This window comes from Meriones unguiculatus, chromosome 7 (genome assembly GCF_030254825.1).
Source record: "Meriones unguiculatus strain TT.TT164.6M chromosome 7, Bangor_MerUng_6.1, whole genome shotgun sequence".
Lineage (NCBI taxonomy): Eukaryota > Metazoa > Chordata > Mammalia > Rodentia > Muridae > Meriones > Meriones unguiculatus.
Genome location: NC_083355.1, coordinates 78,472,972 through 78,500,180, shown reverse-complemented (window position 1 = coordinate 78,500,180; position 27,209 = coordinate 78,472,972). Strand labels below are relative to the sequence as shown.

The 27,209-nt window shown below is 39.3% G+C and overlaps 1 protein-coding gene across 5 annotated transcripts in view; it reads right to left on the bottom strand.

Annotated features, from left to right (window-relative positions):
- Kiaa0586 (KIAA0586 ortholog) overlaps positions 1–27,209 on the bottom strand; it is a 106,035-nt gene that overhangs the window by 24,541 nt on the left and 54,285 nt on the right. For 3 of the 5 annotated variants that reach the window (XM_060387621.1, XM_060387622.1, XM_060387623.1), the window contains 9 exons: positions 25,394–25,590; positions 23,396–23,514; positions 19,587–19,786; positions 15,830–15,986; positions 14,640–14,859; positions 13,801–14,048; positions 12,054–12,130; positions 9,784–9,906; positions 8,958–9,108 (listed from right to left, as the gene is read on the bottom strand). In XM_060387621.1, coding sequence (XP_060243604.1) covers positions 8,958–9,108; positions 9,784–9,906; positions 12,054–12,130; positions 13,801–14,048; positions 14,640–14,859; positions 15,830–15,986; positions 19,587–19,786; positions 23,396–23,514; positions 25,394–25,590 — 1,492 coding nt within the window. The remainder of the gene's footprint in view (positions 1–8,957; positions 9,109–9,783; positions 9,907–12,053; positions 12,131–13,800; positions 14,049–14,639; positions 14,860–15,829; positions 15,987–19,586; positions 19,787–23,395; positions 23,515–25,393; positions 25,591–27,209) is intronic. The other 2 variants (XM_021642643.2, XM_021642644.2) reach the window with 1 other exon arrangement.

The following is a 27,209-nucleotide window of genomic DNA, read 5'->3' as shown; positions in this document are numbered from 1 at the left end:
CAGATAGAATTTTCCATTTGTGGTAAATCTATGCTATCCAGAAGCATATAAAGAAGTAGATGAATTCAACCCAACACCTAGAAAAGAAAGTTGGAAACAAACACAAACGTAAAGGTTAGCAAACCATACGAGAAAACTGGCAATATAAAATTTCAGCAAGGAAAATGAAATAAAAAAAAAAAATCAGAAATGTTCAAAATTAAAAACCTCAATGAATCTAATAAAAAGCACAGTAAAACACATAACTGGGAGACTCAACCATGCATAAGGAAACAGTATTAGAGGACAAAGTCAAATATCAATAAGGGGAAACCCAGCAGGACCACTGCACCTAAGAACTATGGGTTCTGACCAAGAGACCAAAGCCACATATTCAGAGGATAGAAGGATCTAACAATAAACACTAAAGCATAGAGTCATTTCATAGTCAATGGCGTTATAGCAGAAAATTCCCCAAATCTGAAGAAATTTAAATCCAAACACAAGAAGCATTTAGAATCCTAAATAGACATGACCAGAAAAGAATTTCTCTATAACATATTATATTCAAAATGCCCAAACCACAAAAGCAAAAAAAGTACTAAAAGCCACAAGAAAAAAGCAACTCACCTATAGAGGCAGAAACATCAAAAGAATACCAGCTCTTTCACCAGCAGCCGCCAAGCCAGGAGAGCATGGGCTACCTTTCTTCTTTGTTTTTAAAACATTCATTTACTTATTTAATGTGTGTTGCAGGGGAGGGGAATTGTGCCACCATGCCTATGTGGAGGCTAGAGGGCAACCTGAGGTAACTGGCTCTCTCCTTCCACCAAATGAGTTTTGGGAATTGAGCTCAGATCATCATGTTTGGCTATAAGCACCTTTACCTGATAAGTTATCTTACCAAACCTAATCTGATACCTTTTAAGTCCTGAATCTAAATAATTGCCAACCATGAATGCTCCACTTAGCCAGTCTATCTTTTAAAATTGATGGGAAAATGAGAATATTTCAAGGCAAGCACAGAGGCAATTCATGACCGCTAAGCCAGCAGTACAAGGTTCTTAAAGGAATGCTATACATAGAAAAGGAAGACAGCTATCTCAATCATGGGAGCACAGGAAATAATAAATTATAGTTGTTTATACCTTTTTTATTTCATTTTGATGTCATAGTTACTTAGGGGTTTATCCATTTCTTTTAGTGTTTTTAGTTCTGTGAGAGTTTTGTTTTGTTTTCCCAAGACGGGGTCTCACTATGAAGCTCTGGTTGTCCTGGAACTCACTCTGTATAAGAGGCTGGACTTAGAGGTCACACAGATCCACCTGCCTCTGCCTCCGAGTGTTGCGTCAAGGTGTGCACTGTCATGCCCAGCTGGGGAATATGTTTTTAAAGTTATTCTCTGTTGATTCACAAGACTTTTCTGGAATCTGTTGTACAACTTCTTCTCACCTCTTACATTTTTTAATGTAGGTCTTCTCTCTCTTTCAGTTAGTTTGGCCAGAGCATTAACAATGCTGCTTATTTTTCCAAGAAAAAAAAAAAAACTTTCTGTTTAATTCTCTGAACCTCTGATTCACTAATCTCTTCCCTGTCTCACATTAGCAACAGAAACCTGACAAGTACTTTTTCACAATGGTTTGTCACGAGAATGCAGGTGTTATGAAAACTGCCACTGAAGTGAAGAAGAAAAAAAAAGATCAACATCAGCATCACCTAATACATACTGAGCAAAGTCACCACTACTGGCCACTGGATCCACAAAACTGATGAGACACCAAAAAAACCTATAAACAATGTGAGAAAGGGGGTGCTGATATGGGAAAGAGGTTACCTAACAAGGGAATCAGTAACACCATCTCCCTGGGCCCAGCAAGGATTATATCCATGCACCAGGACAGAGACTTTAAAGGTATATGTTGTGCTGACCATACTGGCCAGATGACTGCTGTGGGTATTGCTGAATTTAAAGCTGGCTCTCGGAGAATGGTAAATCATGAGCATGCCCTTTGGCTTAAATACTGAATATAAAACAATTATTGCTACCAACGAAATGGATTCCACTGAGCTTCCCTAAAATCAGAAGAGATGAAAACACTGTTAAGAAAGGAAGTGCTTGTATTAAGAAGATTCATTAGGAACGTTGACAATGATGGCCTGGAGAGATGGCTCAGCAGTTAAGAACACTGGCTACCACTCTTGCGAGGATCCAGCTTCAGTCTCTAACTCCCACTTGGAAGCTCACAACCAGGTAGTCTGATGCCCTCTTCTGGTCTCTGTGGGCAACAGGCGCATGGGTGGTACACTGATATGCGTGCAGCCAAAGCGTCTATACACATACAATAATGAAAACAAATCTTAAAAGAAAATTGGCTATGAACTTGGCATGGCAGCATCCGAGTTAATTTCTGTCTAGAATGCTGGCAGCATGCTGGTGTCAAGTGCTAACATGCTGTGGGTCAAGAACGCAGTCACTCATGAGGACAGCAGTGCCAGCGGCCTTGGCATAAAAGCCTATGCACCTGCCTCTCCTAGATGTCTATAAAATCGGTGGTGCTGGTACGGTTGCTGGGGGCCAAGTGGAGACGGGTGTGTGTTATCAAGCCTGCTTGATATCACACTTGAAGTATAAAGTCTGCTGAAACGTAGCTGAGGTTCTTCCTGGTCACTACGTAAGAGTCCATGTCAAGAATATATCTGTCCTGAGATGTTCCTTGTGGCAACAGCAAAATGAACCACAATGGAAGAGCTGGCTTCACTGCTCAGGTGATTATCCTGAATTACTCAGACCGAATCAAAGCTGGCAACACCCCTGAACTAGACTGTCACACAGCTTACACCGCATGCAAATTTGCTAAACTGGGAGGAAAGATTGATCACCTTTCTGCCAGGAAGCTGGAAGATAGCCCTACATTGTCCTAGATGATGAAGCTGCCACCATTAATATGATTCCAGGTAAGCCTTTGTGTTTTGAGAGCTTCTTTTGGATCATTTTGCCATTCGTATGAACCAGACTGTTGTGTACATCATCAAGGCCACAGACAAGAAGGCTGCTGAAGGTGGCACGATTACCACATCTGCCTAGAAAGCTCAAAAACCTAAACGACGGTTATCTGTACAGATGCTCTCTGGATTAATTGTTACAATTGGCCATTTAAGCTTAATAGGTTAATAATAACAAGACATTGTAAAATCTCCCACCCAGGCAGAGAGTCTGTTTTGTTTTGTGGACCTTTTCAATGTGCGATAGTTTTAAGTTATTAGTTTTTAAAACCAGTACGTTTTAATCAAAGTAAAAAAAAACTTATCACAGAATTTCATGACCCATTAAAGCAAAGTTAACTAAGAGATGCAGACTGTGGTGGTCAATTACAGACTGTGGCTTCAATTAGACTCACCCAGGAGACAAGCCTATGGGCATGCTTGTGAGGGAAGCTAGGTTAACTGAGGCGGGAACTCGTGCTCTAAGAGTATCAGTACCATGGCAAGGGCTGCAATTCTCAGCTGAATAAAAGGACAAGGCAAGTTGAGCATCATCATTCATGACTCTCAGCTTCCTGGCTGCGGACTCAGTGTGTTGAGCAGCCTCAAACTCCAGCTGCCGCGCCTTCCCTTCCATGTTATTATCTGTGCCCTTGATCTACCTGTCTCTCTCACACAGTCATGCCTTCCCTTGTACAATGTCTGTGTCCTTCAGCTATTATAGGACCCCAAATAAACACTGTTACCCTTGTCACAGCAACAGGGTACATAATGACAGAAATTGGTACCAAGAAGTGGGCTGTTGCTGTAATAGACCTGACCATGTGGTTTTCAGGGCTTTGGGCTGTCAGAGGTGGGCTATCAAAGGCTAGAGTAGTGCAGGCAGAGGATACCGTGCCATTCTGGTAGGAGCCTAGAAGACAAGCTAACAAGAGAAATACAAACAGTGGAGGTTTAGGAGACTTTCAGGAGGAATGAGGACTCCGTTGGAAACTGGGTTAATACTTGTGATGTTCTGGTAAAGAATTTGGCTGCATCTCTGTCCTGAGGACTCGAGTGGGGTTGAATTTAAATGTAAAGGACTAATTTGTTTGGCACAGGAAATTCCAAGACAGGAGCACATTTGTGCTGTGGTCTGGCCACTGTTTAATTGCCTGCAGCTAGGTCGATGTGAGGAAGGAAAGAGCTGAGCAGAAAGATGTCAAAATGTGTATTTATAAGGAAAATAGTAGGAGCAAGTTAACCTTACAGACAAACCTTACAGGTTTGAAAGCAGGTCTAAGTGCTCAAGTGACTAGCACCATTAGGGAAGCCTGCTTTGTTCTAACACAATAGAAAAGGCGTCCTGAGGGCAACATTTCATCTACTGAAGGCTCCATTTTGTGGAAAAACAAAAACAAAAACAAAAACAAAACTTAACTCATTTGAAAGATGAGCACCTAATCTGAGAAAGAGGGTGCTGTTGAAGCAGTTCCCTTGCTCCTTGAAAGCCTAGAAGTGTTTCTCCAGGGTCAACATACAAACATTGATGTAATTGTGGTCTGAGGGGGGGTCAGACTCCATCTCAAGCTGGCAGGAGAACTTGGCTGTTTTGGGGGGCATAAAAATATATTAATGGGGATTATGGAGGGCTATCTACGTCAGAAAGCCCTGAGGCAAAGCAATGCGTAGCATGGTTGGAGGTCCTGAGAGGACACTGCATGAAACTGCAAAATTAAAACCTAATTTACAGTGAAGAACCCAGGATGTTGGAAATACCAGGACCAAAAGTCATCTGCCGAGGAAAACTCCAGACATAAAGTAAAGCTGATCCAAGAAAAGGATATGTATGCTATAGGTGACAGAGAGGGAGGAGTGAAGAAGGGGCTACCCAAGTCCTGTAGAGCCCAGAAGACTGCATCACGGGTCCCAGAAACTGGACATGGAGTTACAGGATTTGCTGTTTTCTCAGCTGAGTTTGGTCTTCCTTTAGTTTGTGCACTCCTTACTATTGTCCCAAGTATTCCCTTTTAAACTTGTAAACAATGTTGTAATTATTAAAAATGATGGAACTTTTTGAACTAAATGAGTATTTTATTATAAAATGGTCATGCGGCTACGGGGACAAAGAGTGAAAAGTTAACTGGATTGGGTGTAGAGTTAATAAGATGAAGAACTGTGATGCCCAACAGCGTCAATCTGACAGGATCTAGAGTCACATAGGGAACAAGGAATGATCTAATTACGTTAGCTGAGGTGGGAAGCCCCGCCTTAAGCATGCCATGGGCAGGGCTCCTACACTGAATTAAAAGAAGAAAGCAAGTTGAGCTTCAGCCTTCAGCATTCTCTGTTGACTGTGGATTCAAGGTTGGCAGCAGTCTCCCACTCCTCCAACATGCTGTCCTTGCAGTGATGGATCCCCCTTGAACTGTAAATCCATCCTTCCTTAGGGTATGTTTAAGATACTTAATCACAGCAACAAGACAAGTAACTGAGACACAGATCAATGAATTAAACAGAGGACCCAGAAATAAACCCACCTAATCACTGACAAAAATAATCATTATAAAAAGACAGCCTCTTTAACAAAGTGTTGGGGAAACTGGATATCTACATGTAAAGAATAAAACTGTATCCATATCTCTTGCCCTAAACAAAAATCATTGCAAATGGATGGATAACATTCTATTATAAAGCCTAAAACTCTCAAATTGCTAGAGGAAACCAGGTCTTTAAAAATAAAATCACAGGCATGGACGTTGTAGAAACAACTCCTATGGCAACATAGGAAATCAGTCTAAGAATAAACAAATGAGATTATAAGAAATCAGACAGTTTCTACACAATGAGGAAACTACCAACAGAGTGAGGAGGCAGCTTACAGAATGGGAAAAATATGTATCTTTGTGAGCTACATATCAGACAGGAGATTAATATCTAAGATATTAAAAACTGTAAAAATAAAACACTAAAAAACCTAATTACCCCAACAACAATGGGGTAATGACTAAACAGACAGTTCTTAGATGCAGAGAGCAGAGGAGATGCCTGCTTTGTAAGGAGATCCTGCATTCAGATGTTAGCACACATGTAAAAGCCAGGCATGCCATTGTGCTTGTCCACCCAGTGCTGGGATGGCAGAGGCAGGGGGATTCCAAGGACTTACTGGACAGTCAGGCCAACTGGGGGTCTCCACATTCAGTAAGAAACATTTCTCTCAATAAACAAGGTGAAGAGTGATAGAAGAAGACATCAACATTGCCCTCAGGTCTCCACATATACGCACACAGGCTTACGTCGGGTAAACACATCTATGTACATACACAGACAGCCCTACACACTGACAACAATTTCTACAAAGAACTACAAATCTCAATACATATTCAAAAAAGTGTTTAATATTCCTAGCCATTAGAGAAATGCAAATGAAAAACTGCTTGAGATTATATTTTACCTCAATCAGCAGAGTTATTACCAGAAAGAAAGGCAAATGCTGAAAAACGTGAAGAAAAAAATCCTGTTCACTGTCAGTGGGGATGCAAACTGGCATTGCTGTCATGGAAGTCAATATGGAGGCTCCTCAAAGAAAAGACAAGATTACCACAGGGCCCACCTCAACCACTGGACTTTCAAGCCCACAGGAGTCCAGGATACATGCACAGCCATGTTTACTGATGACTACTTACAAGCTAAGACAGGGAACAGCCTAAATGTCTATCAAGAGGTGAGGAGATAAAGAAAATATACACAAACATGGTAGAATTTTATTCAGCTGTAAAGAAAGAAGTAATGACCTTGTCAGAAAATAGATGGAACTTGAGATCACTATGTTAAGCAAAGTAAGCTAGAGAAGGCTCAGAAAGACAAATGGCACTTTTCACCTTTGTGTGTATATGGGATTACAGTAAATGAGGACCATGGGACAGGAGGGAAAGATCTTAAAGGAGCAGTGACAATGAAAGAAAGGGTAATGGAGGACATGGGGAAAAAAAGGGAAGTTATCTGGCAGGGAGGAAGAGCACCAGCAAGAGATGGCAAAAGGTGAGCGGGTTGAAAGGAATGAATAAGAACATATTGTGTGTATGTGTGTGCACGCACGCGTGTATGTGTGAATCAGGATTGCCAGCCAGTGCCTTTACCCACTAAACCATCTCAGTGGCCTTTTTTTATGATTTTATCAGACTGTTCTGAATATAACATATTCTTAAATGTACAGAACCTGAAAATAGTATCATATCAACTTTATTTTTCTTCTTATTTTTCAGTATAATTTATAAGTTATTCTAGAAAATGTTTTTAATATATTTCAGAAATCGTAACATTAAAATATTATTCTATTGGAAGTTCATAAAGACAGTTTAGGATAATGGCTAATCTGTTAAAAAAAAAACTCTTTACTTAAAACTTTTTATTAGTTTGCGAAGAATTAGGGTTCATTACGTTATTTATTTACAAAATTTTAATTTTCTTGAGTTTTAACCTTATATATTATATTATATATATATGGGGGGGTACGGGCGCTAGAAAAGTGTGCCAGATCGTGTGGAACTGAAGTCGCAGAGACTCATGATGAGGGTGCGGGAAGTAACCCTGGGTCCTCTGGAAGAGCAACGCTTGTACTTGACCGCAAAGCAGTTTCTTTAGCCTCTGATGTATGTACACACACACTTACATGTGTGTGCTAGTGTATTTGAAAGAGGCAATGTATCAGAGTGCTTGAGAATTTGGCTTGTTAGAATGTCAGAAAAAGATTTTAATTCTAACTCTATGTGTCTTTGTTCAGGTAACTTGATATCTCTTAATTACCTCCCCCCCCATTTTTTAGATTAATTTTTACATTTAGTATACAAAATAGTAGTGGGTTTCACTTGGTATTTATATACACAGACGCACAGAAAAAAATGAAACATTTTAATCATACCAAAAAGTACTCAAGTATACACAATCCACCTTACTCTCAACTATGATTATCCTTTTAAGATAATTACCTTTGTCTCAAAAAGAGATAATAGTTGTCAAATGACTAGGATTTTTCTAAAAATATGCTTTTATTAAATACAAAGATAATTTACTACACCACATGTGATCTTCTGGGTACACCAGAGACATGAAGAAGCGCTGGACAGGCTGCAAACTCGAAGACTTACTTTTGTAACAGTTTAAGTGCTAGTGTGTCTCAGAGGTGATCTACGAGAGCCCTCTAGTGTTTGCTCTACTCCTGCCCTCTGCACAGTCCCATTTTACTGTCCTATAAAAAGCTAATCTGAAAGTATGTAACAAGCAGAATGCTCTCACCATATGCACAAAATTCTAAGTAACAGCAAGATGCTTGCTAGAAACCAATTCTATATTTCTCTCAGGAGCAATGGTTCGGTGTTTGCTAATATATGCATGCTTAACTTATAGGCTTCAGCTACCACAGAAAGTGAGAATTAACTATATGCTATTAATTTCCAAAGTGCTAAAACAGAAATTTCAGTTACTCTCTAAGATAGCCCAAATGCGCTGAACGCGGCATCTGAAAAAAAAAATCACACACTATAAATTTCTACAGCGGTTTGATCTCATTGAACATCGTCCTAAACAGGACTGTTGGTTCTGAGAGAGTATTTAAGCCTTTCTAGTATTAAAATATTATATATTTATGCCTTTCTAGTATTATTAAAATAATATATCTGTACTAAAAATTTTAAGCATTTATGTATATATTACAAAAACTATCTCATATTCCAATGGTGCACATAACAAAGACACATTAATTATATTCTGAAAAAGTGTTGTGCATCACAGAAAAGTTATCTTTAATAAAGAACTCAATGCTCCATCTAATAAAGATTTACTTCTCAAAAAAAAAAAAAAAAAAAAAAGATTTACTTCTCAATTTAAATAAAGAGCACAACCATAGACTATAATGTAAAATACACCCCAGCCATCAGCATGGAAAGTATACAAGAGCCTGCAACAGGATTCAAAGTGATATTTCATAGAGACACCGAGAACAACACTGTCGTGTGTACCTAAGGCCATGTCAGCCTGCTGCAACGCCAGCCCAGGATCTGCATGCCGGTCAGAGGGCTCTGCAGCAGTAGCGGGTCCCAAGATGTCCTCTGCTGCTGTCAGCACGAGCCTTTGTCCTTCACTAAGCTCACCCACACTGTTATCCAAGTCCTTTAAAAATGAGAAGAACTGTTAAGGCCATTACATCAATCAAAGCAAGAAACACTCTGTAAATACCATGATACACAACAAACAAGTGCTCGTAATGTCACATTTAAGGTACAGGAACTCCAATAAGTCTAAGTTAGTTTAGGGAGTGGCAATATGGCGCATGAGGATGCTTGCTGCCAACTCTGATAACTTGAATCCAATCCCGGAGCCCACACGGTAGGGAAGAACCTACTACCAAGTCACCTTGGGGCCTCTACATTCTCATGTGCACACGCACAGTACATACACACCTACATACATACATGAAGGCTTTTTTCAAAAGAGGTCTAATAAGTCGTACAGTAATTACTGTGTGTTCACATGTATGTGGGTGTGGGGTGGTGCCGTGTATGTGCATTTGTCCACGTATAGGCAGGCACACATGGGTGTGGAATAGATTTTCCAACACACGCTAAATGTATCTTTAAAGATTCATTTTTTGTCTTTGTTTTTTAATTGTACCATAAAGATTGGAGCGGATTGTTTAAATTTTTCTCAGTTACAAAGCTCAGTTCAGCCTAAGTTAAGTTTAAGTCTATAACACTTAAACAGTCTTACATAAATTAAAATTTGAATATTCTTTTCCTATTTATATCCAACCCCAGACCCCCCAAAATCTTTATGGTTGAAAAGTACCTCTGCTTGCTGTGAAACTAGTAATTCCTGTTCTTGCTGAGTAAGAAGAGAAAGAATTGTACTTGCATGAAGCTTTTTATGGGACCTCCTAATCACCTGCCCCTCACTGGGAGGGTCATCTTCCTAAAGCAGACACAGAGACAACGTCACAAAGGTTATCACACAATTCCACTTTTCTCAATTATGCTTAATAAAACATTAGGAAGAAATGACACCAGTATGTTTCAAAAGATGAACTCTATTTCCATGTAGTTCATTTCCATCTGACCATAATAAAAACATTTCACATCTTCCTCCAAGGAATACAACATTATAAAGTAATTTAAGTGTAGACTTATAACTACATTTAAGTTAAAGTGGGGGCTGCTATCTCAAACAACTAAGCTACAGTGACTCCTAAGTGTTTTTGTGAAGTTCAGGCAGAACTTGAGTGTAAGGCTTTCCTGGCCTCCTGCTTCACATGTATGTAGGGCAAATCAAGTCAGGGCGTGGCAAAACGGCCAGGCACTGGGGTGATGCTGCCATGGGGACCACAGACAACACAAAGCTGCAGAGACACACGAGAGCATCTACAGACCCTCAGTGTCCCCCTCCTCAGTGCTGGCATCTGTCTGTCTAAACTAGGCGGAGCTCCGTAAAGCCCTCATTTTTGTAACTTTTATTTAGGTTTCACTGCACCTCAAAACACCTGTTTGAAAAACAAGAGCTGCTGGAAGCCTCGACACCGAACAGAATAGATTTCCTTGTAAATACAAGGATGAATATGATTCAAAGTTCATTAAAACAATCCTTTCTGTTAGATAAAGTATAATAAACTGATATTATTTTTGGTTATTCTGTTTTAATGAAATAAAGTTTATTTACTCTGGATATATTACAGAGATGTAATGCCTAACGGTACATGGCTTCAGTTAACTCTGGGTTTTCCTAGATTATATTTTTCATTTGTGTTTACTATAAATTTGTTTTCAGGGACATTATTTCAATTAGAAATAGTTTCAAATGTAGAAAAAGAAAGGTTATAATTTTGTCACAGTTCAGTTACAATTTACTTTAATACCAGGTAAATTTCTAAGAATAAGTAACAATCTCATAGTGGTGTATTAAACATGTCAAATACATATATAATTCCCTGAAACTGAGAGTACTACAATTATGTTTTCTCCCTTGTTATTTCATAACAGTGACTGCAACTCTCTCCACAAGACTCAACCAGTTACTTAACAAGTAAAAAAAAAATTTAAACAAAACCTTCTCAAAAGACTTCCCCCCATTTTTTCAAGACTTCTTAATGAAGCATTTTTATATTCCTTTGTGAAACACTGCTTTGAAAGAAACAGCAATAATAACAGTGCTTCTCAACGAATACGGTGTGAGTGGCAGCTGAGTACAATTACCTTTCTTTAAGTCACTTGAAAATGTAAAATTAATCATATGATAGCATTATTCATATAAGTAAAATATATAGCAGGACATTATAGATGTCAATTTTTCTCTTCTATGGCACTAGATAATAACCAGGAGTGATTCATTTCCATGAATCTATTTTTACTTTAGTTTTAAAAGATTTATTTTTATTACTTTTAGTTATGTGTCTGTGTGTGAGTACTTGCACTTAAGTATAGGTACCCATGAAGTGCAGAAGAGAGATCAGACCCCCTAAAGCTGGAATTACAGGTGGCTGTAAAAATCAAACGTGGGTCCTCTGCAACAGTGGGATCCCTCTTTACTGTTGTGCCATCTCTCCAGCCCCTTGATTTTAATTTTCAACCCATTAAATATATATATTTAAATCCATATATGTAAAGAATTATAACTATGACTAGAAGAATGTGACAAATTTATTACAGAGGACTTAGAGTAAATAAAAGTCCTACTCAAACATTGCTGAATCAATTCTAGGCTTTATTACTTAATCACATTAATATGTATCTTTTGACTATTAGTAACAATTTTCTGTTCACTCTCCCATTACAGAGGATTATAGAATGAAGTGTGTAAGCAACCATGAATTTCCTCACTGCTGGTCTCTCTACCCTCTCCCTTCCTGCCATCTTTCCTTTCCCTGCTGAAGCAAGGTGGTGTAACGAAGCTCTCACCCCTTAACTGAGCCTCTGAAGGGTCTGTGACCACAGACAGGGACTCACGGGCAACATTTCACAAAACTGTGTATTTACACCTCAAACAACCGAGGGAAGCCTGCCCATTTGCAACAAGACATCAAGATCTCATTGCAGTGAGACTGCAACACTGAGTCAGGTTTTCCTTACCATTTCAAGGGCATCCTGCAGCGTGCTGGATAAGCTGTCATTCAGAGTCATCAGACACATGTCCCCAGTTCCAAAAACTAGACAGGAAAGCAGACAGTGGTTTAAATAACATGAGACATTTACTGAGAAATCTGGCCAGAAAGCACAGAACATTAAATATAATGTAATTAAATATAAACTTAAAGTTCAGTAGAAAAACTAGTAAAGTGTATATTTACATCATTATAAGGGAAATTACTCAAGCATAACAAACATGAGCTTTTTATTTTGCCTATTAAGTTGTCAGAAATGTTTCTGTTATTTAATTATTTTCTTCTTTGAGAGCTGGGCGCAGTGGTGCATGCCTTTGATCCTGGAGCTCAGAGCTCGAGAAGGCAGGAGGATCTCTGAGTTCGAGGCCAGCCTGCTCTACAAAGCGAGTCCAGGACAGCCAAGGCTACACAGAGAAACCCTGTCTCAAAAAGCAAACAAACAAAAAAAAGTAGAAAATAATTTTTATTTGTTTGTTTTTTTCAAGTCAAGGTTTCTCTGGCTATTCTGGAAACTCACTCATTGACCAGGCTGGCCTTAAAGTCAGAGGATCTGCCTGCCTCTGCCTCCCAGAATTAAAGGCATACACCACCATGCCCATCTCAGAATTGGTTTTTAACCTGAAATTTTGTTATTACTTTATGTGTGTGGGTATTTCCCCACATGAAAGCCTGTTCACCATATGCATGCTTAGTGCCATGGAGGCCTGAAGAGAGTGTCTGATCCCCTAAAACTATATTTACATGCAGGTGTTACCGGCCATGTTGGTGCTGGGAACTGAACTTGGGTCCTCTCAAAGAGTAGCCGGTGCTCTTAGGAAATGAGCTAACTTTCCAGCCCTAGGTTGTCAGAATTTTAAGTCACTACAAGTAGCACACTAGCTATTAAACTGAGAAATGGGTACTGCTGCAAGCTGTTAAACGTGTTGAAGAGCCGATTTAAATTGAAAGCTGGTTACTCTTTCTGGGAAGCACACTGACAGCGTATTGCTAATTTAAAGGTACCAATCTGTCTCAGCAATTCCACTTGGAGACATAGATTAAAGGAGCTATCAGGGAAGTGCACAAAGATATGTGCAAGGATGGTCACTACAGACTGGTATTTAGTCTGGAACACGGAAAACAGTCTAAGTAAATACCTTCACTTAGGCATAACTTGACTAGCTCATACGCCAATGGAAAAGGCATGACCCACATGTGCTGATATTGAAGTATGTTTACCATACATTATTTTGTAAAGAGTTCAGGTTTTACAATAACATACACAGCATGATCCTATAGAAAGGTATGTGTACACACATAAGTATGTATTTAGGTGTCTATGCATGCAAAGACAAAATACACTGACAGAAAATATTTCAAGCTATTATCAAATTAATTCTGGCCAGGTGTGGTGGTGCATGCCTTTAACCCCAGCATTACAAAGGCAGAAGCAGGTGGACCTTTGTGAGTTCAAGGTGAATCCAGGACAGCTAGGGCTACAGAGAAACCCTGTCTCGAACAACCAAAAATTAATTCTAAAGAAGAGAATTCTGAGGGAGATTTTATTCTTCAAAATCATAGCCCAGAAAAGTTAACCACTCTGCACAGAACATCTATTCCTTCTACTACACATGTTAAACCTGGACAGTTCAACAAAAACACTTTTAAAAGACAAGTATCACAAAGGAAACTACTACAGTGTAACCAACAAACTCAATTACTATTTGTGAACTTACTCTTGGTGGCCAAGTTTTGACCACAGCTAAGTAAGACCTCCCCTTCAGAGATATGCCTATCTAACGTTTCTGTTTCTGTGACAGTGACGCTTGTGTTCTCCAGTGTGGATGAACTGGAACTGGCTATCTGCCGAGAAGGGACCTTGGGGCCCTCGGGAAGTGCTGTTAGGGGAGCAGGCTCTGGAGGTGCAGGCTGAGCAGAGAAGTAGACACTCTCAGGTTCTTCGTCCTTAGCCACAGACATTACGCTAGAAGAGAAAGGCACATTTTCAATTACTAGGTCACTGAAGGCCTACATCCATTCATATGCCAAAAACAGACTTAACAGTCTCTTTCAGCAAAGTACTTCTGTGATCTACACTATTATAACTAATCAACAACATTCTGGCCATCTTGAAAGCTGCTATTGCCACAAAAGAAATCAATATGGGATATTTAATAATATAAACATTAACTGAGCACAGTAAATGATGAACTACACCAGAGAAATAATTTTATATTTCATTAATAATCAGTTTATTCTTTTAACGTAAAACCTTTTGCAAAGACAAGAGAGTATATTTAATTTTAAAATATTTAAAATTTATAAAAGTTTTCTTTTTCTTTTCCTAAATAGACTAAAGCCAGGAATGGTGGAAACATGCCTGTAATCCCAGCACCAAGGAGGCCAAGGCAGGGAGATTACCAATATAAGAACAACCTCAGCTACAAATAAAATTCCAGACCGGCCTGGGCTCCCTAACAAGCCACACCCCCAGCGCGTTCCTGCCATTTCACATGCAGAAATAGAGTGTGAGTTAGGCAGAGCTGCAGAATAGCAAGTGTGTGCTCTCGCTTACATAGCTCGTGGGTGAAGCAGCTCTTGAACAGAGTTAGGATTTTCTTCATCCAGCGGCAGGTCTCCACTGCCCCATGGCTTGGGGAGTTCAGGGCTTGATAACTTCAACTTGTCCATGGAAATTTCTGACAAAGTTGGGGTAAGAGCTGCTGCCGGAGGAGGTGTAGTAACAGGGGTAACTGTTGGGGTACTAACAAGCGTGATGGCAGCCATATCACTTTCTGAAGATTAAAAACAAAAATACTTTAAGGCTTATTAATGTAAGTATTAATATTCAATACTTAAATTATTAAAAATAATTTAATACTTTAAATAACTTTCTAAGATGATCTGTTATTTTAGATATCCTTTGGCATTTAAATAATGACAATCATAATGGCAACAATGATGGTTTTTAATAAGCAATTTCTAAATTTATTAAGGTATAAAAATTAAAACCTTGAGAAGGTATTTTAAAAACTACCATAATTTAAAGCAGTTTTAGCAGTTATTAGATTACGTATTTTCAGAAACGACACTTTCATGTGACCGCCTCCCCTGAAAGTTACGTTAGAAACTGAATCTTCAAGGCATATGCTGCACTGTGGAGGAGGGGCTATACACGGTGTGTGAGCCCTTCACCGGGGAGAGCTCCAGGAGACATCAGACCCTGCTTGCAAGCTTCTGCTCTCTGGCTGCGACAGAATGCCTTTTGTCACTCATGATGCAGCAAGATGGCTCCAACAGAGGCAGCCCCTTGATCTGACTTCACACACTTTCCTGTACATTATAAATTATCTAGTGTGTGGTATTCTGTTGCAGCTACATAAGCAGTCAAGTTGCAAGCAATTCCTTAGTTTCCTTGAAAGAAAAAGCATTTACTAAAGCCTACTAAGCAAAAACTATAGTTGCTCAAAGTAACACTAAGTTATGGAAACAACATTTTTAGGTGCAGGCAAGATGCCTCAGCAAATAAAGCACTTGCCTGACACCTGCAGTTCAATCATGGTATGGCACCCACATTAGATGAAAGGAGAAAAGCAACTTCACCAAGTATTACCCTGGCCTCCACATCACACACACACACACACACACACACACACACACACACAGAGAAAGAGAGAGAGAGAGAGAGAGAGAGAGAGAGAGAGAGAGAGAGAGAGAGAGAGAGAGAGAGAGAGAGAAATGTTTTTAAAGAAACAAGGTGTCTACCTTTTTCAGTACGTATTTCTTTAACAGGAGAAGCCACATCCTGATCCGAATCGCAGGGAGAGGAAACTGGAGTTTTCACCAACATATGCTCCTTAGGGGGTGATGGTGAAGAAGGAGGAGTAGGCTGCGGTGTAGCTACTGGGGTATAAACTCTTGCCTAAGATAAATTGGCAAAATAAAACACTGTGTTCATAATCACCCAAACAAAAACAATACAAAACAGTAATGTGAACTCAATCCTAGATGATACAGAATTTAAAGGGATGGTCAAAGCAACAATAAAATAGGCACCTAAGTGCTCTGGCTCCTAAATATTTAGTTGCCAATATAAGACTGGCCTAAGGAAACACTTGGGCAATTGAAATAACTCTGCCTCTGAGGGAAACCTGTTACCATCTTCTAATATGAAGAGGAAGGTTAACCAGGTAAAAATGAAGCACAAACCCAACGACAAGCTCGATAGGTAGCCAAAGAGAAACTCTGACTGACAAGGTATCAAAACATTAGCCTCTGCGAATGAAGGAACACCACGTCAAAAATAATGGGGGGTAAGAAAAAGGAAGAGGGTAGGAGGAGTGAAAATAAGAGTCCGATGCAAAAGAGGAAAAAAGGAAAACATTTAATATTAATTAGTCAAGTAGGTTAATAGTCAAAAGGTTCCAAAATTCAAAGACATAAAAGAATAATAGTGAAAATGGTGTCCTGTTTTCTTGCCATCTAGTTTCTTTCCTCAGTTATCAATTAATCCCGGTCTAAGTAAATTACAGGTACATAGATTTACCTGTGGAATGAGTTCTCAGTCCTAACTACTGAAAGAACTGTGTTTCATTCTGGCCAGATACTGTGACATTTCCCTATAGCACTGTGTGACTTTACATGACCAGCAGTTGCGATGAGAACGCCTATGGCTCCTTACCCATCTTTTATAGGTTATGGAGACGATTTGTATTTCTTTCCTGTGCGAGAACGACCTGGTCATTTCTTTGTTCATTTTAAAAACATTATTATCCACTCTAACATTATACACTCCTTACCATGTTGCACAGTACTACCTGACTTAAACTGATGGGAAGAGTCCGCAGTCATACTACCCCCATGTGCCTAATATCGTCCAAAATGATGGAGGAGTTATTAAAAATCCGTAACACTGCTCAACAGCAAATTCTTTTATTTAAATAAATACTCTCTTTTCCACTTCTTGAGTACATACACGTACAACATAAAAATCCATTTACACGTTCTTTTGTAAAAAAAAAAAAAAAAAAAAAGCAAAAAAGCCCCACCTAGTGCTCATGAGAGGACCTGAAGGTACGCCTCCAGCATGGGTAATGGGTAACGACCACAGCAAGCAGCATGAAGGACGCTTTGGTATTGACAAAAATGTTTTCTGACGTCATGATTAAATACGTAACTATTTTAAAACTTGTCAAAGATAGTTAGGAACTGAGGATTCACGAAGTTCTAGACCTTAGGTTACATATCATCTATTTGATTGTCCATGAAACTTATATGATGATGAAGAGGGTATCCATCCTTCCCAAATTACACAAATCAAAATTAGACTTACTTCTATAAAATCTTGAACTTTCTTTCAAGATTCATGTTATAACCAACTCTTGTAGCGCTTTATGCTGTTGTATAAACAATCTAAGAACCAAGTTCTTAATTTCTTTGGGGAAAAATGGTTTATTAAAACCTAGTAAGCAATGAGATTTTTGTTGTTTTCAAGATACAGGGTTTCTCTATAAAGCCCTGACTGTCCTGCAAGTCTCTTTGTAGACCAGACTGGACTTGAACTCACAGAGATCCATTGCCTCTGCTTTCTGGGTGCTGGGGTTAAAGGTATGCACCACCATGCCTGGCTCAAGGAGATATTCTATAGAATTTAAAAACAAAAATTAGAGAGCAGGATGTGGTGGTGTGCACTTGTAATCACAATTTCTTGGGAAGCTGAGGCAAGAAGAGATGAAATTCAAAAATCAGAGGCCAGTCTGGGCCATATAATAAAACCTCACCTCTAAAGAAGAAAAAATTAAAAATTCCCATGATGGTGATGCACACATTTAATTCCAGCACTTAGAAGGCAGAAAAAGGCAGGTCTGAGTTTGAGGCCAGCCTGTTCTACAGAGCAAGTCCAGGACAGCCAGGGCTCTATTACAAAGAGAAACCCTGTCTCAAAAAAAAAAAAAAAAAAAAAAAAATCAAATGTATAGCTTTATAAAAGACCAGTTTTCAGGATTCACCTATAAAAAAACATCTTTGTGGTTTACAGGGTGAGAAATAGCTGCAGAGTTTTAAATGGTAGCAGAGTCAATTTTGGATTCGTATCATTCCATGTTCCTACAATAGATTAGAAATTGTACTAACATAGCAAGGGTGACCAGACAAACAATAATGAAGTCTCTGAAATATATTTCTCCTAAAGACTAAAGGAAAAAAAATGTTTTAGAGATTAAAAGTACTTAGTGAAGAAACTTAGAAAGTATCTTCATGAGTGGAATCTAGATTTTAAAAGTATATGACATGAAGATACAAAACAGATATTTGGGGGAGGAGGAAGACCAATGATCTCAGCAAGAAGTGCGAGGGAGGACAAAAGAGGGAATAGGAGGTAGAGAATATTAACAAAGTAAACTAATATATATATAAGAAATGTTATAACCCATAATTTTTTTAAGATTGAATCATTTATTTTACATATGAGTGCTCTATCTGCATGTACACCTACACAACAGAAGAGGGCATCCGATCGCTGTATACATAGTTGTGAGCCACCACGTGGTTGCCGGGAATTGAACTCAGGACCTCTGGAAGAGCAGCCAGTGCACTTAACTACCGAGCCATCTCTCCAGCTCCATAACCCATTATTTTTATATGTTTGCTGAAAATGATTAATAAAAAACAGTGCAAATTTCTTCTTAGGGAATGCTGCCAATGCTTTTGGGGTAGAGTCATATGTCCTCAACTTTCTAACATTTTTTAAAGAATATAATATAGGGTTAGAGAAATGGCTGCTCAGCAGTTAGGAGCACTGCTGAGCAGTGCTCCAAAGAACCTGGGTTCAAGTCCCAGCACCCACATGTAGGCTCACTATTGTCTATTCTAGATCAGACGCTTTCTTCTGGCTACTGCATGCAAGTAGCAGACAGACAGAGATGTAGATAAAACACTCATACACTTAAAGTAACTTTTTCATACAGATAGATTTTTAGAAATGTAATCAAGTGCCATCAATTGTAAAATGCAATACAGAAAAAAATGATCACTGTATCACACTTGTAACTTTTCTGTAGATTTAAAATTTTCTAAAAACAAAACAAAATGAAAAATAGCTAACTTGGGTGTGATAGCTCCAACCTGAATCCAGTTCAACGGCAGCTTCAGCTACATCATGACTTCAAGACAAGCCTCAGCTACAAGAAACTCAATCTCAAAAAAATAATAATAGTAAATGCTAGGAAAAGTGATAATTACAGCAAAAATGAATAAAATTCTATCACAATTTATGTTTTTATAACATTAAGTTCAAAAAGCCATCTTTTTATGTAGGTGTGATAACTCCCACATGCAGTACTAGCATCTGTTATATATACTGAGGGCCCCCTGAACTACAGAGAGTTCCAGGCCGATGTGGACAATAGGGTGAGAGCTATCTCAAGCACACACACACACACACACACACACACACGGTCTTTAATAATGTCTAAAAAGTTCCCCATAATTCTTAAGTCACAAGAGAAGAAAAAGTCGTTCCTACCAATAAGTCCGTTTCACTTGCTGAAAGATCACCAGGAACACCTGGGGCAGCAGGCTCTTGCTTCTTTGCCTCTCTGTCCCCTAACATGACAGCAATGGTCTCAGCCAGAGCTTCAGTCACAAAATGGTTGATCATGTCTGAGTTCACGGGAACGCCGGCATCAGCCATAAGCTGGAGTGCGCCGCTGCTTGTTCCTACAACTTAAAAACAAGAACTTCAAATAATACCAGGGAAAATGCTGACAGCCAAACCTTACTTCTGAAAGTTTTAGAGAGGCTGATAGAGATGTATGTGCGTGTGGAGGGAGGAGTGAACGATGGAATAGAAGCAAAGCTACTAGCCATGAAGACGACAAAGATAGCAGCTTAAATGAACATCCTTTTTCAATAAACCAAGAGGGAGAAACACACACAAGTATAAATTTATTTCATGTGACTTCTTCCCCACCACTGCAGAAGTTAGTGAAACCAACACTAGATTTCCTCAGCTGAAAACTACTCCATCTCCACTCCTGACAAACCACAAGGAGGCAGTGAGCAGGAGGCAGCTCCCCCACCCCCTTCAGGTGCATTAGGCAGGGGCACTGCTGGCTAAGCCTGCTCACGTCTCTACAGCAGCATCTGGGAAGGTAAAGGTCAGGCTGTAAAGGAAGAACAGGCCATCCCAAGACTGGAGAGATGGAAAGAAGAGATGCTTTTTAAAAAGAGCACATTCGGTGCATGTCAACTAACACAGACCAACACACACACACACACACACACACAAATCTTTAAAAAAATGACAGAAACATCTATCGAGTTGTAGCCAATTAATTTTCAACAAATATTGAGATAATTAAATGGATAATATTTTTAGGAAATAATACTAGGAAAATCTGAAATCCTAGGGGAAGCTCTAATGGAGATGTAAAGTAAAAAAGTAAATTAATAATGTAAAAAATCTAAAATCCATATACAAAAACAGAAATAAAGAAAACATGAAGAGCATTTTAAAACCTCATTTTATATCACATATAAACTCAAAATATACTATCAGAGTTAAGGGAGTCACTGAACGGTAGAGTACATGCCTAGCCTGGGCAAGGGCCCTGGATTCAATCCCTGTGAATGGGGCGCACTCGCACACACACACAAAGACTAAAGAAAATCTGCGTATCACCATTAGCTATTGTTAGCTGATATAGTAGTATATTATACTACTCAAGCATATTCAGAGAAAGGTAAATAAAGAGCAGTGAGAGATCTCCACATCCAGGCCAAATGGCTACAATAACCATTGTGCTATCATGTGCCAATAAACATGGGGGCAACTGCAACAATCACACACGACCACTTGTGACTTAACATGGTACCTCCATTTGGAAAACGCTCAGCAAGTTCTGGTAACCATTCATTCATCACATCACAAGGATACATTAAAAGATGTCTCTAAACAAAAATTTGTCAGCAAATATTCTTAGCAGTTTTATTTATGACAGATCCAAACTAAAAGACTATAAATGTCAACCAGCTGGTAAGTGGATTAACAAATTACGGCATATCCAGCTATAATACTAATATTTGCAAAACATGATTGCCAAAATATTATACTAGGATAGGCAAGATGGCTGTCAGGTAAAAATGCTTACCGCTGTGCCTGACCACTCAAGTTCCACCCCCTGGAACCATGGTCCAAGGAGAAAACCAACTCCTGCAAGCTGTCCTGACACGACAGTACACTGTAGCAAACATGTGGACACAGACACAGACACAGGCACGAGCACAGACACAGACACACAAAGTTAATGTAAAAAAAAGTTAATGCTGTGTTAGATAAGTCAGCCAACAACAAACATAAAATTTATGTTATATCACAGTCATGCATGAATGTCTTTAAAAGATTCAAGTCCAATGACAGAAAGCTAAACACAGTTGTTGTGGCTACTGCACATGGGCAGAGACTAGGAACTGTTTACAGAGCAGCGTAAAGATACTTTGGTATTGACAAAAATGTTTTCTGACATCATGATTAAAGGCAGAACATCATGATTAAATGAAACTTGTCAAAAAAATTTGTCAAACTGTGTAATTAGAACTGGCGAATTTGAAGTAACTAAATTATAATTTAAAAAAGACTGATGACTCTCATACACACACATAAATCTACACACATATATACACATTCATGTATATATAATATGTATTTTAAGACACTTCTACAGCAGGAGTTTCCATCTGACACCTAAAATGGCCCTTAGTGCTAGCTTTCCCTCCCCATTTCCCTTCCTGTAACCCCCTTTCCCTCCCCATTCCCATTTACTCCTCCTGCTTCATTCTACCCCCTGAATCTCCACACTGTATATTCCAGTTCCCCTTCCTTGAGAGATCCTCCCCTTCCTGCTAGTCCCTTACTCCATCCCTGACCTCTGTGGTTTTACAGATTATAGCATGCCTATGAAAGGCTTTAAAGCCAACATCCACTAACACAGAGACCCACACTGGACAACGCGCACAGAGTGAAAGACTTTGGAATACTCTGTCCTAAATGAGATGCTGTCATCAAATCTCTCCTCTCAAGAAGCTATGCAGAAGAGTAGGTGGGAAGATTTGAAGAGCCAGAGAGGATAGAGGACACAAGAAAACAGTGTCCAGACACGACAGGACTCATATGAACTCAGAGCCTGAAACAGCATGTACACAGGCTGCACAGATTCAAGCCAGACTGGAGCCCAAATGAGAAGAGTAAGTAGACACAAGCTCCCAACTCTCACCAAAAAGCTATCTCCAAGCTTGCAAAGAAAAATTAGTTTTCAGCCAGGTGTGGTGGTGCCATTGAGTGATTAGTTAAACCCTCATTAGTTAGCACCAAAGGGCTGGGCAGAAGCAGCATGTTAAATACTGAACAATCTAAAGTCTAGGGAGAAGAAAGATATGTCAGACAACAATAATATATCAATATCTATAAATGTGTTCTGATGATTAATCTTGTCAACCTGATGGATTCTGGAATCACCTTGGAGACACCACTGGACATGTGTCTGTGAAGACATCCCCAGAGAGACTTAACAGGAGGTAAAGACCCACCCTCAATGTAGGCAACAGCATCCCACGGACTAGGACTCTGGACTGCACTCAAAAGAGGAAGGAGTTGGGCATGAAGCCTTCATCTCTCCTAGTGTCCTAAGGAGGCACAATGTGACCACCTATACTATACTCCTATGCCTTCCGAGTGAGGATGTCAGATGACCGGCCACATCACGCTCACATTGCCATGCATTTCCCACCACAATGAACTTCTACCATCTCAAACCATCAAACAAAATAAATCTTCTCCTCTATAAGTTCCCCTTGGGAACTTGGGACTTGGTTGGAGCAATGAGAAAAAATGTAAGTAGGTACCAGAAAGATGGTTTAGTGGGTAAAGACACTGCTCCCAAAGCTGATGATCTGAGTAGCTCCTCAAACCCACCGTGGAAGACAGAACTGAATTCCAAAAGTTGTCTCTGACCTAGGATGAATGCACCCACATATGCAGTATTTTCCAGGTCCTCCACAATAACATATGTACATCTATTTACACAATATGTTTATATAAATTTATTTCATATATATTACTGTGGAGGAATAAGAGATTTCTGGCGAATGGCTTAGCAACCTAAAAGCTGCTTTATGTAATAAGTTGGGGAATGGAATACTAATCTCATCCACAGAGAAGCAGAAAGTGAGACAGCCGAGGACTCATTTGACCTCAGGGATACAGAAAGCCAAAGTAACCAAATAAAGACTTTATCTTGTAAGAACAACAATGACAACAGGTTCCATCTCACGTACCAATGTCAGAAGCTGATGGTTCGCTTGCCTCACTAACTGAAACACTGGCATCAAGTCTGGCCTGTTGCTGGAGTGGATAGAGCCCAGAGATAATTCTTGACATAATTTCTTGTTCTACCCTAGAAGTATAAAGTTAAATACACCTAAATTTGGTTAAAAGTATAAAGTGTTAGCTTTATCATTTTTTTCCAGGTTTAATTCACTTTATTTTTCTTGTATAAAAACCCTTATGTTTTAGCCACAGCTGGAGCCTGGGTCCTCTGAACAGAGACTCTGGTGTGGGTTTTCACAAGATCAGTTAATTCCTGATAAGGAGTCTTAGTGAACACAGCCTCTTTCCAGAGGTTGGGGGTCAGGTAGCTGTAGGTCTTGGAGATGGTATCAAAGGTGGCCTTGGCAAAGTTGCCCAGGGTGGCATTGTAGCCCCTGGCTGATGTGTAGCGGTCATCAATACTGGCCATCATTAGTAGCTTCTTGGGCACAGGAACAAACACAATGCCAATGCCTCTGGGAGAAGGGATCATTCTTCTCCTTGCACAGAATGGCACGGGGCTTGCCAATCTTGTTGCCCCAATTTAGCCTCTCTGCACAGGGACGATGGAAAGCTTGACCAAGTTGATGGTTCCTCAGATGGTGGTGGCTACCTCCTAGGAACACTTAATACCAAGACGAACGTGACTACTGTAGTCCCCACAGCGACAAAAGCCTTGACCCTGGTCCGCTGGCCAGCCTGTTTATGCTTCTGCACTGGCATCATTTTTAGAACCTCATCCTTTAGGGATGCACCCAGGAAAAAGTCGATAACCTTGGGTTCCCTAATGGGCAGGGAGAACAGGTAAATTTCCTCCAAGAACTTTATCTTCATGTCCTTAACCAGGTAGCCCAGCGTGGTGACAGGGATCCACTCCTTGTCTTTGGCTTTACCTTCCCAAGCCCCGGGACCTAGGCCATGCCCATGGCCTCAACCCCTAGGAAGTGTGGAAGCACTGCTGCAGACTCCTAACCCTGGGCCCCAGAGTCCCTTGCTGCACCTGCACCATCCTCATTTGGTGCTTTTCCAAATAAGAGGCAGCTTTATAGCTTAACACTCTTAAGAATAAGCTGTGCTCACAGCACACACATGCAAAAACAGCCTCCACACATCACAGCTGGAAGGAAAAGTACCTGTCTCTTCTGCTAAGACAAGCCCATGAAACTCTCCTTCTGAGGGACAAACTATGAAATCAATGTATGGCTTTTTATATTAGCCTGACAGAAAGTTAAGCATATCATTTGGGCTGATAATTATTCAGTATATCATGTACTTGAAAAATGTACCTCTCACTCAGGGAGCATATATCAAGTCATATCAGATCAAAGCTCCATGAGGTTCACTGAGCAGAGTTTGGGACCAGGCAAGTGCTTAAACAGCATCTTTAAACTAGCCATGCAATACTTCTGTTTGTGAATTAGGGTGAAGTGATTTTAGTTTAAAAAATGCTACAAAAAGTCCTGTTCTCCCCTTAACAAAAACATAAGCAAACAGATTGCAATACAGGGTAGCACTCTTTTCTTGAAAAGCAAAGAAACATGTATTCCAAGGTCACTGTTAGGAAGGTCAAAGGAAAAGCAAAGAGTACAGAGCAGGCCACTTTCTTCAGTATACTTCTTTAGAGCAGCTAATAGGCATAGTAAAAATTACTGCTCTATAAATGTAAGAGGTTCATTGTGGAAAATTTAGAAAATAAGGTGGTTTTTTTTTTTCTTTAAATTGGTAAGGTTCACTTGTAATCCTATAGTCAGAGATAAGTACAGTTGATAACCTGATGTATATTTCAAATATTTGTTCAGTGCAAATTTGTTTTACGGTCTTATACACTAGGTTTACACTGTGTCTCTTGCTTTATTTAAACAGCAGGGTACCATCTTTCACTCTTACTGAATACTCTTCTAAGCCATTTCTATTTATTTATATGTGCTATTCTAATTCTACTCACACCAGCAGAATTATAAACTTACCACTGAATCAAATTATTTTCCAATGTTTCTTTTCTCTCAATTACTTTATCCAAGATATCAGTAGTGGGATGAAAAGCAGAAACCACTGGAGGAAATGAAGGACCATTATATTTTGTAGGAACGACTTTAACACTTCTATTAAATTCCAACATTGGTGCAGAACATTCAGGAATTTCATCACGTTTTTCCTCCTCCTGCTAACAAAAGAAAAACCAAACTATCATATTCATGTACCTGTTCAACATGTACTAAGTGCCAAGCATAGGCAAAGAACTCGGCTATAGGAATTAACCAACATTCACAAACCAGTCAATAACCTTCTGCTTGGGTGGTATGACATGAAATATAGCATACATACTACCCTTATCCCAACACAAACAAAAGAAAGTCACACGTGACACTGGGGAAAAGGCATCCACACAGTTTGCCTTCCGTAAACTGCTCAGGTTCCAGGTATAGTTTAGTGGTAGGACCCTTGCCTACCTGAGTCTCACCTCACATCACCATACACACCATAGAAAAAATCAGTATCCGTTCTTTATAGTCATAAAGCTAGAAAAGTTGGGGATTCTAGCATTGAACCTTATGAAATATACAGAAATTTATGAACCTGATTATCACAAAAAACTGATGATCCCAATTATTTCAGTCTTTCAGAACCTGAAATTTACATACATATAGTTTATCTTACACATTTTCATCATGATGTCACATTCCAAAATTATTTCTTTGATTTTTTTAAAAACTTTTCTTTATGATAAATGCTACATGTTTAAAAATAAAATAATGCCTAGGTACAACACGTTATATATAAATGATCTGAATTACATGTGTCTAGTCCCCAAACTCAACAATTATCAACTCACGGTCTACTTTGCCACCCAAATTGTCTACCCTATCCACTTTCTCTTTCATAGATCATTTTAATCCAAATCATAGATATAATTTTATTTATAATTATACAAACATCTCAAAAATGTCCAGTCTCTTTAAATACCCCAGCTCATCAATATCCTATGGAGGAATAAAGCCCTTGGGTAGTGAGTGAGAGAGCTAGAGCACTAGGAGCCCTTGCCACTCAACCCCAAATCCATTGTTAGTTCTGTAACTCTTTCTTCCACATATACATTGAAAAAACAATTCTATTTAACAACAACAACAACATGCGAGGAATATAAAGACAAACAAGGTTCCTGGCTTCAAAATACTCAGCTAACATTCACATGAGGAAACATATCTCGGTACAATGCATACCTCTGCAAATTCTAAAACATAAGATTTTGTTTAAAAACATGTATGTATTTTATGTATATGTATTTTATGTATCTGAGTTTAAGTGTGTGTACCACATGTGCAGGTGCCAGCAGAGGTCACAAGAAGTTGGATCCTCTGCAAATGGAGTCAGAGGCAGTTGTGAGTCACCACGTGGGTGCTGAGAACTGAACTGCTTCCTCTGCAAGAGCACTGACGTTCTTCACGGCTGAGCCATCTCTCTGGCCCCTCATTAACATAGTCATCTTAGTTTGAAAGTCAAAGAAATGTGAAAAGTATTTTCCCTAATGCTAAATGCCATATTCATAATATTAAAATAATCTTGTGTGTGTGTGTCTCCATTTTTCATGTGTTTTACATTTTCCTATCTTTCTCTCCCATTTTACTATTTCCATCATTTTTATAACTCTGACATGCATACAGGGTCTTCCTTGAATTTTTGGATATTTGTAGGTTTTTTCTCAATATAAACCTAACTATTGCCTCCCGAAATGAAGAGTTAAATGTAATAGATTGGAGAGAGGGAAAGTGGAGGAATGACGGG